This window comes from Elaeis guineensis, chromosome 2, assembly GCF_000442705.2.
Source record: "Elaeis guineensis isolate ETL-2024a chromosome 2, EG11, whole genome shotgun sequence".
NCBI lineage: Eukaryota > Viridiplantae > Streptophyta > Magnoliopsida > Arecales > Arecaceae > Elaeis > Elaeis guineensis.
The window spans coordinates 98,903,164-98,923,163 of record NC_025994.2 but is presented as its reverse complement, the minus strand read 5'-3'; the positions used below and the strand labels follow the sequence as shown (position 1 = coordinate 98,923,163).

The 20,000-nt window shown below is 39.3% G+C and overlaps 2 protein-coding genes across 6 annotated transcripts in view; both read right to left on the bottom strand.

The window, feature by feature from the left end:
- Positions 1-5,902, bottom strand: part of LOC105036383 (receptor-like serine/threonine-protein kinase SD1-8) — a 6,318-nt gene extending 416 nt beyond the window's left edge. The window contains exons 1-7 of the mRNA XM_010912151.4: positions 4,599-5,902; positions 3,074-3,196; positions 2,772-2,938; positions 771-981; positions 433-670; positions 194-344; positions 1-119 (exon numbers count right to left, since the gene is read on the bottom strand). The exon at positions 1-119 is cut by the window's left edge and continues 416 nt beyond it. Coding sequence (XP_010910453.2) covers positions 1-119; positions 194-344; positions 433-670; positions 771-981; positions 2,772-2,938; positions 3,074-3,196; positions 4,599-5,877 — 2,288 coding nt within the window. The 5' untranslated portion in view covers positions 5,878-5,902. The remainder of the gene's footprint in view (positions 120-193; positions 345-432; positions 671-770; positions 982-2,771; positions 2,939-3,073; positions 3,197-4,598) is intronic.
- Positions 5,903-7,157: 1,255 nt separating this feature from the next.
- Positions 7,158-20,000, bottom strand: part of LOC105049548 (G-type lectin S-receptor-like serine/threonine-protein kinase At4g27290) — a 21,946-nt gene continuing 9,103 nt past the window's right edge. For 3 of the 5 annotated variants that reach the window (XM_073252345.1, XM_073252346.1, XM_073252347.1), the window contains one exon: positions 14,656-14,832. In XM_073252345.1, the coding sequence (XP_073108446.1) occupies positions 14,671-14,832 (162 nt within the window). In that variant the 3' untranslated portion in view covers positions 14,656-14,670. Of the gene's footprint in view, positions 7,464-7,553; positions 7,715-14,655; positions 14,833-18,897; positions 19,077-20,000 lie in introns of those variants that run through there. The other 2 variants (XR_012138858.1, XM_010929229.3) reach the window with 2 other exon arrangements.

Here is a 20,000-nt window from a genome sequence, read left to right as displayed (position 1 = left end):
TCTTGGACGGATAGAAGACCCACTTTTATACATTTTATTACCTCATTTGCGGGAAAGGAGTATCCCAGTGATTCATCAACTAGCTGCAAGCTCTTCTCCTCATTCCATAAACTCCAGGCCTAACAAAATTCCATTGAATGTCAGAATTTGAGAAAGAGGTTCCCACAGATGAAATAATTTGATCCACACTTACATGTGCAAGAAGATTTAGGTGGGAAGAGTGGGCGTAAACTCCTCTATTTTTCTTTCCACTAATGATCTCCAGAACTAAAACACCGAAGCTAAACACATCAGATTTCACCGAGAAAACGCCATCCATTGCATACTCAGGTGACATGTATCCACTGGATTTCACCAACAAAATGGTTAAAATTAACCATGAGCATTTTTGGTGAGAATATAATCACAAACATATTTGTTAATCATACTTACTATGTGCCAACTACTCTTCTGGTGTTGACTTCTGTCTCATCTCCTCCAAAAATTCGTGCCATACCGAAGTCTGAGATTTTTGGATTCATCTCTTTATCGAGAAGAACATTGCTAGCTTTAAGATCTCTATGAATAATTCTGAATCTGGAGTCTTGGTGAAGATAAACAAGTCCTCGGGCAATCCCTTCAATGATATGATAGCGGGTTTGCCAATTCAGCAATGCGCTTTGTTCTTTATCTGGCAAGAGTTCAAAGAGATAAACAGGTCTTAGATTTTTCTTGATTTAATAATAATGATAATACAATGAAAGGAAGGGAAATGGGAAAGAAAAGCAAACCAAATAAGAAGGCGTCCAAACTTTTGTTGACCATATACTCATATATCAACATTCTTTCCTCTCCTTGAATGCAGCAACCCACAAGCCGCACAAGATTCCTGTGTTGAAGTTTGGCAATTAGCACAACCTCGTTTTTGAATTCATCAAGGCCTTGTACTGAAGTTTTAGCTAGTCTTTTCACTGCAATTTCTTGTCCATCTCCGAGTTTACCCTGGTAAATAACACATCCAACATACCAATAACATTAGTAAACTCTTTTTAATGTAAACATTAGTAAACTCATGATCATATAGATCCCTTGATTCCCTATTGTATGGGATCAGGATCAAGTCCATAATTAAATGTATATTTGGAATTAGTTTACAACCTTTATTGCTGACATTTGAACTATAAGGACCCCCACAGATATGTGTTAGTCCCATATTAGGAGTGCATTGAGGAGGTTTTGGATATTAAAACAAGGTGAAGGACCTCAAATAATAATCTTTGGGTAGTATTTTTTTTTCAATGAAATCCTGAGTCATCACAAATGGTGTATGTGGCTAATGGACATTGCATTATGCATGGGTCTTTTTGGGACTAGCTATGAACCAACCATGCTTTTGTATTTAGACCCTCTTACTGACAATGATACCAATATTCAATCCAATGTGAGGAGTATGTGAGGACTTGTAAAGGCATATGTTTAGTCCCATACCGAGTGTACATTAGGAAGTTTTTGGCTGATGTCCTACATCACTATCGACTTTGGTTCAGATCAATTGATTCTTTTGTTAAGAAAAAGGGAGATCAATGCTTAATTATCTAGATTTTGATTTTTGGTAATACACTATCCAAGAACCAAAAAAAAAAAAATCTCTTACTGCTAAGTAGAGAAGTATGAAAATTGGAGCAAACCCTGCTTCCGAAAAAAAAAATCTTTACTAATTGTGCCTTTATGTTTCAAAGGGGAAAATGGGGTTGCAGCTTTGCACTTGCTAGGAGAGAAGCAACAATAGATGAATTCTTGTGTTGGCTATTGGAAGATACAAGTTCCTCACTGCAAAATCCAAAGATATAGCTGACCATATGCTAATCATTAAGTATCTCTGTAAGGTCACTCCGTGACAGGGAATCTGTAAGTTTATTTCTAAAATGTATTCTGACTGTCAAGGATCTTATTGTTTATCAAATAGTCCTAGCTTGTAGAGTTATCGCCAAAGTTATTTCCGGAAGGCATGCTTGCTACTTGCCTCCCTTGGCTGATAAAGCTCGATCTGGGCTCCTTAATGGAAGAACTATACTCAGAAAGCTTTCTGTGTACACATGAAGATGTAGCTAGTCTACCGTAAAAGCTAGCTTTGTAAACTAGATTTTGAAAAAGCATTTGATAAATTAAACTGGAATTGCTTTCTTGATTTAATGTTGGTTAGAGGGTTCCCTGCTGAGTGGGTTTCTTGCATGGGTGGCAATAGTTTGGGTCAAGTCAAGGACAACAGGTCATTTTGGGTCACTCATTTGGCCCTAACTTAAACCATTTTATAAGACTGAATTTCTAATAAATCTATGCTAACTCATTCAATCTAATTAACTCATCTGCAGGTTTTCACTCTTTGGTGAACTAGAACACTGCGTAAATCTAAAGGAGGTGGATTGAGTGTGAAACATCTTCAGTATTGGAACCATTTGTTGTGGGTAAAAAATGGGCCCGGAATTTTCTTTGAAAGGAGGAAATCATTTGGGAGAAACTGATATAATCAGCTTAGTATTCCAGATAAAACACTGGGTTTAAGACTTGAAAGATCTAGATTTGGCATCCCTCATACTTGGCCTGACATCTCTAAGAACCTAAAAATTTTTCTGGAACAGCACATCTTTCAAGCTTCTAATAATAATAATAATAACAGATTTGCATGAGAGCATGCATTCACAAATATTGATATCCTCATGATGCTCAAAGTCCAACACCTTTGACATCAGTCGAAATAAAATAAATGTGGAGTTTAACTCAATCAGCGATACCTTATAAACAGGGCCAAACCCGCCCTCTCCAAGCTTGTTGAGAATGGAGAAGTTGTCTGTGGCAGCCGCGACGTTGCCCAGCTCAAATAAAGGCAGCTCTAAGTCATCTCCTTCGAAATGTTCTTCACTAATGTTTTGGTCACTCAAGGAAGTCGCACCTAACATAACTGTACCAAATAGCAGCCAAATTAATTCGCAGTAAAGTTGGACAACCTGTCATCTGGTGTTACAACGTGGATCACAAGTCGAAGCAAACAACTGGAACGAGGAAAACATTTCTGGGTACAAAGATTTCTGCTTACCCCGTCTCCTTTTCTTCCTTCGCCACAAGAAAAAGCCCACACAAACAAGTAGGAGCACCACTAAAACAAGGACGACAATGATTGCTATCGGTGCATGTCCACTCCCGTGAGATTGGGCGGCTGCTGAACCATTGACATTGTTATCATTATCATCATCATACCAGTTAGGAAGCGTTTTGAAGTGCATTAACAAATTAATGACTGTAAATTTGGATGATGTAAAGCGTTTTTAAAATGCATTTTATCAGCATTCATGACTGGCTCAACTGTTGACTTAGAGGTAGAAAAAGGAAAAAACGCATTCCACACGCTAGCATTGGATGCCATGACAGAGAAATTTAGATAACGTAGGAATATACTTTTCTGCTTCCGATTGGGGCGAACTTGTTTTTTTTTGACTCTTGATGCACATCACTGTATGTCCTATTATGCAATTCTTATTTGAAAAAGAAAAAAAATGGTTTAAAAAAAAAAAAAAAAAAAAAAAAAAAAAAAAAAAACTCGATCCATTTGCAGTATTCTTTGGCACGAGGGCGGCCAATTTGACACTTGCTGCAAATGTTCAATACGTGCCAACCAAAGTCATGCATGTGTGTATTAAACAAAAACAAAAGATCATGCATGCGCTGTCAAATATTTCAATTACCAGTAGTAAAAGTTAATAAGGTTTATGTACACGCATCCAAGGAACCTATGATAATCATACCTTGTAGTTGATCGCCCCAGGAACTCAATCAAATTTAGACCTAATTTGGACCCTAAATACTGTCCCTGTGCCAAATTTTGCTTCATCTTGCAGGAACTAAACAGGATCAAATCTCAGTTTGCTGGAACCAAATATAGATAGTCTAAATTGTATGATGCTGATTAAAATTTGATCAGCCCTGATCCAAAAATAAATCGGTCTAAGGGCAAATCCTAGACTCTAAACTAATTTGGATGGTATCTAGATACCTCGAAGGTTAGCCATTATCAAAAAAAAAACAAAAAAGAAAATTTCCTGGAAGGTTAGCCGGTCAGCATCATGGACGAAGACTTAGCCGGTCAAAAACATCGGCGTTTTGTATCACATTCTAAACCAAACAACGAACCAATTGGACCGCCACCACCCAATTTTATTCAATTGGTTGCTATCATCCGATGTACAGCTCCGCTACACCTAACAATTAATTTGCAGCCCACTATAATATGTAATATAATATTCACCGGGGAAGCCTCTTACTTTTTTTGACTTGTCGAGAAAAGAAAATTAATGTGCAGCTTCGCTCACACTGTTTCATGTCGGTTTGTAGATGCGCATACCCCAATAATTAACATTACTCTAAGCTCGCTAACCAATGGATTGTACGCCTAATAACAACCATGCACATACTTCAAAATTAAAAGGCATAAATTAGCTTGATATGCTGATCAATAAGGATCAAATCACGCAAGTAGGGTACGTACCTGGTCCTCTGGTGTACAATACACGAATCAATTTAATCTCAACCTACAATTACGATGAGATCCATGGAAAATAACATACCTATATCAGCCGCTGCCAGCCGGACGTAGAGATCTTGTCCAGAATCTGTGTACAAACGTATATCGGTAAGCTCCGACAACCACATTATGCACCCACTGCCACCCCCACCGATGATAGCACCAGCATAAGCGGTGCAAGAGCAATTCTTCAAGCACATAGCCTTGCATTCATCAAGGTTCATGCTCATGTCCACACTGCAATTTGATGTGTCCGGCAGCTTTACGCGGCTCACCGTCACGAACCCATCCGTTCCATTCTTGCAGTCCAGCTTGGTCTTCCTCACGCACCCATCGGACCCATCCCGAAGCTCCCAATTCGCCGGCGACTTCGGCGTGAACCCCTGCAGGCACTCGCATATCGGCGAGTTGTTCGGGTCGCAGGCCCCGTAAGGCCCGCATGTCGACAGTGGGTCGCACTGGTCCATGGGTGCAAACCAGAAGATGTTCCACCCGCCATTTCCGGCGAGCCACACCGACCGTTGTAGCACGCCGGACTCGTTAACCACCAGCCTTGATACAAGGGACTGGTTCACTATATCATAGGAGTAGGTCACCTCCTCCTTGTTGTTCACGAAGCTGAAGATGAAGCCTTGGTAGGTGGTGGTGCCCGGGATGCCGCTGAAGTGCTGCCCATTCCACGGCCCAGTCCTCCACAGTTTCCGCGTCCCATCCCAGAGGAATAACTCGGGATCGCCATCTATATCCATGGCGTTGCAGTACTCGCCGGGGGATGGATCGCTGCTGCTCTTCCACGCCGTCAGGTTGCGGTTCAGGCCGCTTGTTAGGTCCACCCCGAGCTTCATGCCGGGCAGCAGCGTGTCGGTGGGGTGGTCGAAGCTTTGCCATGCGAAGCTATTGGAGTCGGTGCTGCTCTCTTCTTTCACTACGAAGTTCGCATCGTCCAAGAGTTGTGCAACGGGATTGCTTAAGCCCGTCGCGGCTGTGGACCAGACGACGGTGGAGTTCTCGGTGGAAATGATGAGGCTGCCGTTGGTGGCGATCGATAGGCTTCCTCCCGTCGATTCTGTGATGGGATTCTCGCGGTTGGCCACCCAAACTATCGTCTGGATGGGGATTTCGTCGTACCATATGCCGATGTACCGGTTCCTTGAGTTGGAAGGGCTGAAGAAGCCTAGCGCGAATCTCCCGCCGGAGGAAATTAGGGTTTCATTGTCAGCAAGAGGCTGGTTTGGATTTAGGGTGTCACCTGCAATGGAAAGGGAGAAGAAGAGGGTGAACAGTGATGGTAGAAGGAATGACCTGTGGTGGATTGTTTTCATGACTCCGAATGGGAAAGATGTCTCGAGGAGTACCAAATGTTGATATGGATTCCGCTGGTTTTAGATCTGCAGGATCAAGTTGACAAGTTGGACAATTATCCCGTCAGTCATGTTGGACTCCATCAGTCTACAATCTTTCTTTAGGATTAATGGTGATATATGCTGGAAGTCATGACCATGACGGGATGGTTACGACGAACATAGCCTCATGATGTGCTTGGGAGGTTGAACATCTATTAATACGATGGCCCACATAGACAGGACCTAGCAAGGTGTTGCCGAAATCATTAGGGGGCAAAAAAACATATTGGTACTTCGCCCCTAAATTGAGTAATTAATTCTGCTATCGTTGGTTGATGTTGGTATAAATTTAGGGTCCCATCAGGTCTCAAATTTCTCAGACGAAAACGTATCACAGCCGCCAGATTCAACTCTTACCAATTTGTGAACCACATGACGAGGAGGGTCCTTGTCACCTTTACAGAGAAGCATAGCTGCTTTTGTTCAATTATTTATTTGTGGAGTCGCAGTTGCTTTTCGGCGAAGAAAAGTGTTTCCTTCTTTTGCTCGAGGGACACAGCCGGGAGAAAATACTCTATTCGGTGGATCAGGCCCACCGTAAATCTAGAATGATTTATTAGGTGAATTCATTTCGGATCCACGATCGATGTAACCTATCCAATAATTTCTCCACACGGACTCTACCTGGGCCAGTTAGTGCACTGAACTGCCAGGGGTATGCCAGTCTTCCTATATCCGCTTCGCCACATTGTTCTACTTCAAAAATTGGTCGCCAAAAAGTGAAGACTCACCAATTTTTTCTCAACTTATTGCAAATACGTACAAGACAAATAAAGCTGAAATGCTACCAAACTAGTCCTCCAACAATGGGAGGAAAAAAATTCTCAGAAGAAAGGGGGCAAGAAAACGTATCGTTAGAACATTGTGTGTAACCATACAACAACCATCAGTTTCCTGTATAATAACAATCTTTTCTCAGGTTGACAAAATTTATGGTTCCTTGCTGTCCGATAAGATCATCTTTGGCCTCTGATAGAAATTGTGAGGGTTAAAATATTTATGTTATTTTTATCTTGCTTATTTGAGGATAAATTTGATTCAGAACTGCCTCATCTCATTGCAAAACAAGACTGCTTCGGTTCAGGCAATGTTGCACTATGTCTGCCCAATATAAGAACTAAAGATGACACCGTCGGTCCATCATCAGGTAATTTCTTGTACACATTAGAGGCCTAATTTTATAGTTTTATGCCCATGACTTCAGTTACGGAAAAGGAGTAATCAATACATGGATCAACTCCAGCTCCCGCCTTGACTCCATATATTCCAGGCCTGGAGCAATTTTAAGTGCTTTCAGTAGAATGGAAGCGACGAATTCCATAAAACAATGGATGTGATGGATGATTTTGTACACACACCTCCAAGAAGGTAGAGGTGTAGATCGGAGACATAAACTCCCTTTCTCCTTTGCCCATTGATGATTTCAACTACTAAAATGCCGAAAGTACATCAGATTTCACCGAGAAGATACCATCCACAGCATACCATGAGAATGCACATCTCCACTGCATACCAAGGTTAGATTAATTAGATACATTGAGAACTAGACATAAATATTAGATTTATATGTCGATATTTTTCTGAATGTTACTTACCAAGTCTCAACCACTCTTCTTGTTTTGATTCTGGTCTCATCTCCTCCAAAAATTCTTGCCACTGCCAAGAAAGTTGCTGCTGAGATTCGTTAGAGGTGGAGGGAGCAGGGTAATGTACGGTAGCAAGTGGGGAAGGAGCAGAAGCCATTGCAGCTTGTTACCTAATTTGCATGTTAAGCCCAACAATTATCAAGCTTTCAATTTGCAGGGCCCAATTGACTGAAAACGTGTTAAAAAAAAAAGAGAAATTCTTTGTGCACCGCATGCAGCGTAATAACAATGCACCGCCCCTTCTCATTAGATCATATAGCCATGCTTTCCAACGCCCCTTAAAAATGCCCTTCCCCCCTTATAACTTCTTGTTTACAGGAAATAATATGCCTTCAGGATGTCATAACAGGTCACGGGATATCATAAACAGATCACGAGATGTCATAATTTTTTCAGAACAGAGATTCATTTTTGTCATTCAAAATTTCAAATCAAAAAATAAAACTGCAGATATTTAATGGGCATTGAAAAGTGGGAGCTACGTGATCCAATGAGATGGCACGGTGCATTCTATATCAATTTTATTGTACTACATGCAGTGCATAAAGTATTACATTAAAAAAAACTATTAGTATTGGGCAGGGTCTTTGGGCCCTTAAAGCTTGTTCCAATGGAGCCCGGATTTTCCACCCATTTCAAGCTTTTTTTGTAACAAGAAATCATCGGCAGCAGCAACAACAGCATCCAGATTGGAAACTCCGAATCATAATCAACCCTACTATCATATGCGTAGTGGTTGGTAAACAAATTAGAAAAATACCTGAGATATATGTTATATTGACAACCGCATTAGAGAATTAGATAATCGCATGCTATCGTTTCCCTTTGCGAAGTACTTTTTCTTGATTCCATACCCACGATTGTCCTTATTCTTTTCTAGTTGGACGCACTCGAGTTTGACATAAGAGCTGCCACCGTGATCCTTTTGCCAAGGAAATGTTCAGTTCGGTAAAAGAAATCAGAAATTCAGGATTGACCACTACCAGTAGCCGCTAAAGATGACCAGGATTAATTAAAAAGATATATCAAGGAATGACGTACTTAATTCTAATGATTTTATTGTTTAGGTGGTGACTGAGCAATAATGCATTTAAACTTAAAAAGCGTTGATGATCCAAAGTCCATTGAAGGTATATTCTCAAATTAAACAAGCCCTTTTCCCTATGAGAAATTTTTTGTGCACCGTGCATGATATAGAACATGCGTATTATATGCGGTGATTGGCTCATGCACGAGAGCAGATAGAGGTATGAAAAAAAATATATTTTGCCTGTCCCATGCATAAGCCAATCACTATGCATGGTGTATAAACAAGCGCACCACGTATGGTACATAAAAAAAATTTTTCTCTAAAAAGAATTAAGTGAGCCTTAGATCTATTGGTTGGCACTTCTTCAATTGGTGCACACTAGAGAGAGATTCTAGGTTCAAACTCTAATGGTGATAGTCGTCATTTCCTTTTAGAGAAATATGTGGGGACGCCAACACTGGTTTTGGAACTCCAGACTCAGCTCTTCCATGTGAAGAAGTTGCAAGCTAGTTGCACTAAGGTTGATTTATTGTAGTTCTAAAAAATATATTTTTTGAATGAATGATGACAAAGACAAAACACTCAAAAAGCAATCGAATTTGCTAATCCTAGAGGGCTAGGGCACACACAATAGAGTTAATTGAAGTTCATTTATTAAGAGAAGGGACCCCATATAACTCATGATGTATTAATACATAATTTTTTTGTTGCGTGGACAATTAATGCAAGTGAACATCAAAATTTATTGGTCAAATTATGTTTCTGCGATCTTTTAATGTCATGGGAGACGAGCAAATTTATTAATTCTTGTTCAAATGTTTAACATGCCAAACAAGGATAAATGACGGTTCACCGTTGTGTTGAGCCACCAATTTGGAAGGCTAGAAAACTTTAGGATGCATTTGGTTACACTTTTTGATTTTTAAAAAATATTTTTTTATTTTTTTTTAATTTTTAATATTGAAAAAAAATAAAAAAATAAAAAATATATTTAGTAATTATATTGCTATAAAGTAAAAAGTAATATTTGAAAACGACAGGTGAAGAGCTTGACGAGTGAAAAAGATTCAGAAAGGGAGGGAGAAGGAGGTGGGGAGGTGTAGAGCTCGACAAGAAAAAAGAATTCGGACTTTTTATTTTTTGATTTAGTGTTTTAGATGTGCGGAAGCAAAAAAATATAAAAAAAATAAATTTTAGAAAATAAAAAATTTTTGTTTTACATATAAAGTAATTATTTTAATTTTTTTGATTTTGATTTTTTATTTTTCATGATGTTATCAAATATTATTTTTTGATTTTTATTTTTTAAAAATTAAAAAATTTTAATGATTAACTAAACACACCCTTAGGAGATCAGGATCATTGCTAAAGAAAAGCTTGCCAAATAAATAAAAATGCTGAAGACTTTAGAAGCCATATAGGTGTGGAACACGAGCATATAAGTAGAAGTCTGCTACTTAATTGCGAAATTCGACTTTGACTCAATTGATCACTCACATGCAGTCATCTAAATGGAGTTAGGTGCAATCTTGTTCAAGAAGTGATAGAAGAACTAAAAACAAGAGATTTTGAGAAGAGAGTGGATATTCATTTTAAACAAATATAAATATAAATTTTTATATCCGATTAATATTCATAATTATCAAATAAAACAAATTTGGCTATTAGTATACCGATATATAATCCATATCCGATTGGGTTTCAACATACACTTTTTCTCCATTTCTTAAAGCAATATTAGGTGCAAAATTTTATATTGCTATAAAAATTTTAAGCCATCTATTGTGCAACCATGGTGGTTTTGTTACACAAAGTAGCATTCACCTTCGTCATTATAGCACACTAGTATTTGCATAACTAATTTCTTTAAGAAAAAGTTATTTGTATATCCAATGTAAATAAGTTAAATCTTGAAATTTACAATTTGAACATTGTCGGATTGGATAACTCTAGAAGAATCCAACCTAAATTCTATACAGCATGGGGACCTCTCCATGCATGATTTGTGTCCTCAAAAGCGAAGCAAGAGGAGGAGAAAAGGATCATTGCGATATGAAGACCATGTACTAAAATACTCTACGAAACAACCTGTTATGATTGATGAAGAGACATCCTTGGAGGGGAAGCCATCCACTCTCTTGATGTTTATTGGTGTCGGTATCAGCAGAAGGAAGCGATGAATGCAAACATCCCAAGGTGTCAAACAAAGCGGACACAAGGATTTTGGTCCAAAAAATGCTGAAGCCATATATGTATTGTTGCGGCCAATCGCCTCGTCGCCCGATCGTCGGAAAGCGTGCACCTACAAAAAAAAATCCACACTGACTGAAGACGGCTCCGGCGGGGACCCTCCGACGGTCAAGTCAGAGAGGTGACTGGGCAACAGTGAAGTGCAGACAGAGAGCTCTGAGAAGGAGAGGGAGAGAGAGAGGAGCGAGCCTGCGTATGTGGAAGAGACGGACGGATCCCCCTTTGCACTGTTGCCTTCCCCGGTATATATAGCGGAGCACGGTATGGCGCCATCATTAATGGCGCGGACAAGTGAGGAACTGTCAACTCACTGTAGGCTGTCAGAGCCGCCGTGAAAATGTCATGTCGCCGTGTAGCCGTCTAATCACCAGGGTTGACCCGGCTCTCGGCGGGACAATGCCCCTAGGTAACTGTGCCGCATGTCCGTGTCAGAGCTGACAACGTCTGGCGGCCGTACGGCGGTTGGTGGAGTCGGCCGACCCAGGGTCGGTGGCCAGCAGAGTGGCGTCGGACTCCTTCGTCGGTCGGCGAGCTTCATGTGGGTCGGCTACCGGACCTCTGGGTTTAGTCGGTCGGGAACGGACCGTGGAATGGCCGCAGTTAGCCGCTGATGGCGTCCGTCGGCCTGTCGCCCGACTTACGATCGGCCAGCCAGAGTCGTCCGTCGGGCCGTTGGTTAGTCGGTCGGGCTGCCAGTCGGTCGGGCCCTCCGATAGTCGGTCGGTCGGTCGGGCCGCCAGCCGGTCGGGCCCTCCGATAGTCGGTCGGTCGGTCGGTGGGTATCCCCCAACAGTTGCCCCCCTCCACTCCTAAGTCGGGTGGAGAGCCGGCCGATGCCTTCATTCGGGTAGCAAGGCCGGACGACTGGGAGTGGATTTGTCGCACGTGCTGATCCGACCGTACCGCCGGCTGATCCGTTGTCAGACATCTCACGAATCCCAAGCGATCCGAACGTCTAGTCGATGCTGGAAGTCGCGCCGGCGTCAGGTGTCAGACGCCACGTCTTGTCGTTGTCAGCCTTCACGTCGGTGCCAGAGCCGGACGATACGGCGTCAGTCGATCGGACATTCGGCACCGATCGCGGGTGGAGCGTCCCATCGGGAACGTGGACCGGCGCGGGCGGCCGACTGCGGAGCCAACCCCCGCGCGCCGCGTGTCATGGTGGTTGGCCGGCGTCCGCTCCGGCATTTAATGAGGGCGGTGCGGGCGCCCCGGGACGAAGCGCGCCGAATCCTCGGCCAACCGGCGGGCGCCACGCGTCGCGCATCTGGAGATCTTCGGTCGGCGCGGAAGGATCTCGGCCGTCGGTCGGTCCTATATATATATAGGACCTCCCGGACCTCGACCTACATTTGCCATTTGCTGGGGGAAACTCTGTCCGGGCGATTTCTCGGTCGTCGCGGGCAGAGCTCTTCTCTACTTCCGGAGGGTCCATCGGGTTCGTGGTCCTCCTTCCCCTTCTTGCTTTCTTCTCTTCTTTCTCTTCTTTCGGTCCCTGCACAATGACCAGGAAACCGACTCAGGGAGCTCGGTCGGGGAACCCGACCGACGACACCCGATCGGCTCCGGAAGATGAGGCCTCCTCGCTTTCGGGGCCGAACGTCGATCAGCTTCGGGAGCACTTAAAAAATCGACCATCTCGACATCAAATATACTTCGACTTTCACTGTAAAAGTCAGAGGATCGACTATCTCGACACCGACTACATTTCGATTTTCTTACAGAATCGACTTATCGGCTTCAACTGGAGGCCAGCACCGGCGATGCAGACTTTCTCCATAAAAGCCGCACTGCCCTCATAGTCGGCTCTCCATTGAAGCAGCTGGCTAATTAGCCGATTTAGTATCAACTAAGAAAGGCAAAATGTCAAGACGATCAAGGTTAGATTGGAACTATACCGATATGGCCACAGTCAGTCGAGGGATATTCGGCTTACCACTGATTATCAAACAATATGATGTATAAATCCGTTCAAGCTTCGGGTAATGAATATTCGACTTACCATCGTTATCCTAACTAAATACGTCAGAAACTACACAACCAACAGATTCTGCAAAGTCTGCAAAATGGTCAGATCTACAATCTACATTCAGAGATTATCCTACAAACAGACATTGCAGACTCGACGATACAGAGGAGCATTTCAGAACAAAAGTACTTCTTTCATTATCTAAAAAAAAGATTACAAAATTAGACCGAAGTCTGATTACATCTTTCTTTACAAAAAGATAAATCAAAAACATCGAAGTCTGTTTACATTCAACTTCTGTTCATCAATTTTTCTCTCTAACTTAGGCATCGGAGGGTCTCCGTCGAACACAAATCTGATCTGCATGGATGCTGTTTTGCAGGTGTTCATTTTCGATGACAGGCGACAGGGAGTTGGCCGCAATAAGAATATATATGCATATAGTAATTTTATGAGGGTATTTACATAAATTTGAATATTTGAAAGGGTATACATGCAAAAAACCCTTAACATAAATATACTTCTCTTGATTTGCTAATTTTTTTATTTTAATAAAAAAATTAAAATATATAATTAAACTAATAAATTTATTTAATTTATTAATTTATATAGATAAAAAGATCTTTTTATCAAATAATAGATCAAAATTATTTTATCTAAAAAATAAATAGATTGTAATCATCCATATTTTCTCTAATGTATAATAATATGCTTCTAAGAAAAGTATCTAAACTTGATATTAGATGAATAGCTTGTACATTTATATAGAATAGACATAATTATGAATTTGAGCACTATATAATAATAAAAATTTATAATTTTATTATATTTTATTTTAAAAATTTTTATTAAAAATATCTTTGTGATGTGTATAAGGTATATTATGTTATTATAAGATAGGCATAATCATCCCATCTTGCATAAAAATAAAATATAATATAATTTTATAATATATAAAATATTATATAATATCATCATCATATTGTTATATTATATAATATATTACTACATTGTAAAGTAAGAGGGCTTGAATCCATCCAAATGACATAGATAAAAATTAAACCAGAAGTCTTTACATGTATATCCTTCTAAATATTTAAATTTGTATGAATATCCTCATGAAATTGCTATTTATATATATACCCTTATATTTTTTTTTACACATCTATCCATAAGGATATTTTAATCATTTAAATTTTAAACCATTAATTTTTTTAACGGCATTAGATGATATGGGTACATATGCAAAAAAATTAAAAAAAAAGATATACATGCAAAATAAGTATTTTATAAGAATATACATACAAATAATAATTTTGAAAGGATATTTATACAAATTTGAATGTTTAGGAGAATATACATGCAAAAAAATTCAAAATTAAATATCGAATTTGATCATTTTATTAAATAGATAATTTGATGCAATCTATGATGGATTAGAACAAATTAAATAGGTTAAAGGGTTACATATTTTCACCTCTATTTCTCATCTCTAAGAAACACCCCACCATGGATTCGAACTTTGGATCCCAATTGTCGAGCCAACTTAGGTTAAATTTCAATGAAAATTATGGATGAAGAATTTTCCTTTCATTTTAAGAATTCCATCTTTTTGTGTTTAGGTTGTATCTTTCGAACAAAAGGATAATTGGTCTTCTTTCACGACATCAACTATTAGATCACACTAGACAGGTCTCAAAGCAATCAGAACTAATTCATACATCCGCTTGCGCATATTTTGAATCGACTATTGTGCATTTTGCTGGTGGATTCATGAAAAGAAGATGAATGCTTCTTTCATGCGAAAGGTACAATCTTCATCCCTCTGCAACTTTAATGTGGAGGCCTGCTCCGTGCCTTGAAATGATCATCTCTCTGAACCGCACTCGCCAGATGAGTCCAAGCAGGATGCATGGGGAGGTTGGGCCACCATTGTGTTCATAAATCATAGAAGAGAGAGTAAAAATGTAACGAAAAAACTGCACACAAAAAAGCACGAAGTCCAATAACAACTAGTTTGAATGAAATGGATCGATGTTGTGGAAGGTAAGACCATTTCAGTTAAGTAAGCTCCTAATAAGTGCACTTACGCCAAATTAAATAAATCCAAAATGATGGACAAATCTTGAATCCAAAGATGCAAATGATTCAAGCTTATTTCCATAAAAAAATCCTCTCCTATAAATGGATAGACTAGATTTGTCTCTCCTTTTCTTTCATTTTTTTTTTAAGAAATCTGCTTTGAATCAAATAGTAGAAACTATATGGAATAAAAATTCCATTATGTATGCATGTATGTATATATATATATATAGAGAGAGAGAGAGAGAGACTTGGGTGTGCTTGAATGGTTCTCCACTCTAATCTGTTATATTATATATCGGACAATGGGGATCTCATATCAATGATCCAAGCTATTAGATATAATATACTATCTTTAAACTGCCTATACATCAAAAATCTATTTATATGTATCTATGTGTGAGCAATTTAGAGGATATAGATTGCATCCAATGGCTCAACTCATCGATGTGGGGTTCTCATCATCCAGTTTAAAAAGGTGTAATTCTATGGTTCATAGTTCAATTAATTGCTATATGGTTATAGTGGTTCTAATATATTACAACCAGCTCTTTCCATTCATATATATTTGTTTGCCCCTATAAAATATGAAGATTCTAAAATAATGTTGGATGCCACTCCTAGAGAAGTTGAATGCTAGACTTATAGCATAGAAAAGGAGACCACTCTCCGGGAGGTTAGAGTCACTCTTATCAACTTCATTCTCTTCCTACCTTATGTTCATCTTCAAACTCTTGAGATGGGCGGTCAATAGAATTGATAAGATATGAAGAGCTTTTATTTAGAAATGAAAATACAATGTTAGCAGATTTTATTGTCTGATGAGTTGGGATAGCATTTGCAGCTCAAAGGAAGAAGGTCTTAGAATCAACGATATTAGGAATATCAACCTTTGTTTGTTTGCTAAGCAGGCATGGAAACTATCGGCGCATTCGACAAGGATCTCACAACATTTTAGCATTCACAGGTTTTTGATTGAAAAATGCAATCATGTTGGATTTTGGGACTATGTTTAGATTAGCCTCTTTTCTTTATGTCTCTTGTTTAATAATATGTTTTCTAGAGCTATTAAAGTCGATGTTTCAATAGCCCCTCAGTGACGTTGGAGAAATCTCGATTAGAACATTAAGATGGGCCCTCTTGCTCAGTATCAAATGACCCAGCCTGACAGCCTTCATGACCTGTTGGCCCACTTTACAGAGTGGATCTTTTACTGTGGATTCCTATTACAAATTTCTTAGCAGCGTTGGGCTATTTTGTCCTTACAATAGTGTCACATGGAAAGCGGCAGTGCTTAAGAAAATCAAAGTATTTGTTTCGTTGGCATTGAAGGACTGGCTTCACATAGGAGAGGTCATTGCCATTGCCGAGAAAGGATGGTCGGTGAGTTCAGGTTGTCCATTGCGTGGTTCTAGCTGTAATCCATGGCAACTTGTGATGGCGCTTCTTTGGCGTGCGTGGCAGGAGAGGAATAGGTGAATTTTCCTCAGGAAGAAAATATCTGTTCACTCCGTTCCTCTAAAGGTCCTCCATTCATTTCAGCTGTGGGAGAATCTTAGTCCGTAGAAGGTCAAGGAAGTTCAGGACAATTTAACAGGGCCGGCTTAAGGGAAAAGCCACCAAAGCCCTCACTTTAGGCCCTCCCCTTATTTTGGGCCCTGGACCCCTGCCATCCATCTCTGCCGCATCCAGCCATCCACCCGCGAGAAGATGAATGGCGCCGGAGATGGAGATGATGAGATGGGAGATGGGAGACAGGAGATGGGAGATGAAAGATGAAAGATGACGAGATGGGAGATGAAAGATGAAAGATGACGAGATGGGAGCAGTCAACCCCTAACATCTCTCAAGGCCATCTTCTTGCCGAAGACGGCGAGACGGGAGTCCCGGCCTCACAAGACTCGGGAGTGATTCATGATAAGGAGGCGGAGGGCATCGTCAGTGGAGAAGAGTGAGTGCCCATTGGGGCCGCGGGTGAAGAAGTCAGCAATCCGGGCTGTGGGATTGTTGGAGAGCTTGTAGAGGGAGGCTTTGAGGTGGGCGAGGGTGACACTAATGAGGAGACCATTGGAGGCACCGACGGCACCACCGTCGATGGAGAGGATGTAGACCAATCCAAATGGTAGCAGTCTTGTTTGTGGGGCATCTCCCGATCTCTGACAATAGACATTCCAAGCTTGAGGGGCATCTCCAGTGGTGGTGGAGTTCCAGGCTTCCGATGGTGGGGGGTTCCGGGCTTCTAGCGACTGAGCGGTGGCAAGGAAGGCGGAAGAAAGCGACGGTCAATTTTTTTTTCCTTTTTTGAGTCGCGACACATGTGATAGATAGTGCAGCAGAAGAAATAAGGATGTGTTGCCGTGATTAATACTTCCATTTTAACAATGCACATATATTCTTTCACTTATCTCATTATATGTCAATTCTTAATCATTGGATATATAGTTATATTTTTTTTCCTATAAAAGTAAGTTTTTTTAATAATTTATGGTATCCATTTTTTAATTCTTCTTTCCTTATTCTCTTTACTCTTCTCTTTGGTAATGCTTTCTAAGACTCTAACTCATATTTTTCGCAGTCTGCACTCTTGTATAAGGTAATTAGTTGATTATTCATCTTAGTTGTAATTAGCATTCAATAATTAGATAGTATTATTCTAATATTTATAAATTTTTATTTAATTTAAAATTTATATTATATTATTATATTCTCACTATTTTATCTAATACTTGATTCATTAAATAAAAAATTTTGATTATTGATCTTACTAAAATTAATAAAATATTACTTAAGATCAATAATGTCTCAAAAAAGATTAAATAGATTGGCTATATTATCAATTGAAAAAAAAATATTAGAACGACTTGGTTATAAAAATTTAATTAAAAATTTTGTATCTCAAAAAATTAGAAAAATAAAATTTTAGTAAAAAATTTATATAAATTTTAATAAAAAAATTTATGTTTTAGTATTTAGTTTTAGACCTCCTTATGTATTGAGCCACCCCTAACGACAAAATCTGGCATAGCTTGAAAGCCCTCTTGCCAGCTGGCCACCCTTGATCCATGGCTCCAAGCACCGATGTATTTTTTTTTACATTGCTGTCCATCTTTTTCTTCTACCATACTCCATACATTCTGCTCCTGACCTTCGTAATATGCTTTTAATTCAATAAATTGGGGAAGGATTCTTCTTCTGGATGAAGTACTCTTCCTATTCGAATTTTGAATGCACTTGTGCTGGGCAGGCTAGCTTTTTGCTGGAGCCTCGAGAAATTGATTGGACGGGACAGTATATCAAGTTGGGCTACGGCTGTTTGTATCGTGGGATTGGGCCTTTTATTGCGCTGGGTGAGTTTTCTTGGGTTGGGCCAGAGATTTCTCGTCCTCTGTTCTATCCATTTTATTGCTTCTTATTCTTTCAGTTTTTCTTTTGCTCGTGTCATTTTATGTAAGGAAAGGTGAGATAGCCTGCCACCTTCTCGCTCAAAAGAATACTTTATCATCTCATCTATACCGTGATTGACATGGGGGTGGCAATTTTAGCCAACTTATTGGATATCTAATCCGATCCGATCTAAATGAGATAGATTTTATCCGATCCAATTAGAACCCGACATGGATGTAAGTTCTAAAAAAAATATCCTAAGTAGATTTGAACTAGATACAGATAACGATATATCCTAATCTAAATCCTATCAGATATAACTTTAATATATATCTATCATTTAAAATTATAATAATTTTATATTATTTACATGCACCGATCTGATCGAACCCTCTTATATACCCAACCTGACTCAATCAGACCCACATCTCTATTTGATCTAACCTGACTCGACCCAAGGTGGATATGCGCATGGGATTTTTACTGTGGAGCGAGTATGGGTATGGGCCATATGAACCCTAAAATAATGTTGTAGAGATCATATATGGTCTAAATAATAAACAAATCTACAAGGATACTGAAAGAATTATAAAAATTCAATCATATCTATCAAACCCTAACCAATCCTTCATCATTGAATAAGGTCCATAAGATTGAACATTTATTTGGTATCAGCAGATCAACTAACTAATTAACTATTGACTCCATCGCTCGAAACTCTACGTCTAATCCGACTGATGCTATGCATCCTGTAACTCTGAAAAAAAAAGATGTTGTGAGCTTTACAACCTAGTAAAAATCTCCCATGCATACACCAGCATGAATATAAAATATCTTTGAGTTAATATTTAGCCAATAAGAGAATAGTAAAATTCATACATCAATAATTTCAATAATGCTCAACATATCAGTATGTATGCCATAGAACATATATATAAGCCTTGCCAATATATACATTGTCTAATCGTGTAACTACTCAGTTGCATACATATCGCCATACAAAAAAATCGAGATATATGTGATTTATAAGTAACAATTCGATTCAATAATATTCTAGTGAAATTATTTTTCATTATCTGATTAACATGTTGGATCATGACTACATTATCACTTTGACACTGGATTAGATCCGCTCATGCTCTGGTCCATGGCAGGTCAAACATATACTATATTTTCGTTCATAGCCGATAATCACATCTCAACTTATGGCTGACACCACAAATATTATATTTTACATATGCCGGGTAGTACAGATGTCATTCAATTACATATGATTCATTACTTTGATTTGATTTTAGCACTAAAGTAGTTACAACCATGCTCCAGCCTGTGATAGGCCAAACACACACCATACTCCATCCATGACCGGCAACCATAAATCATATCTCAATCCGTGGATAATATATCATATTTCACATATGGCTAACTAATCCACGTGCTCTTCTTTTTTCACTGTTATAATTATACATATTAATGTTTGTTCTTCTATATTAAACTAATTACAACCATGCTTTAGCCTGTAATAGGCCAAATGTAATGCTACAATCTAGTCTAAGGCTGATCCAACTCACACACTATATTTCTTGTATTACCAATCAGTCCAAGCACCATCCATGCCCCATCCATATAATGAAAGTCATCATCTGATTTTCAATATTAGATTAGTCATAGTCATACTCTA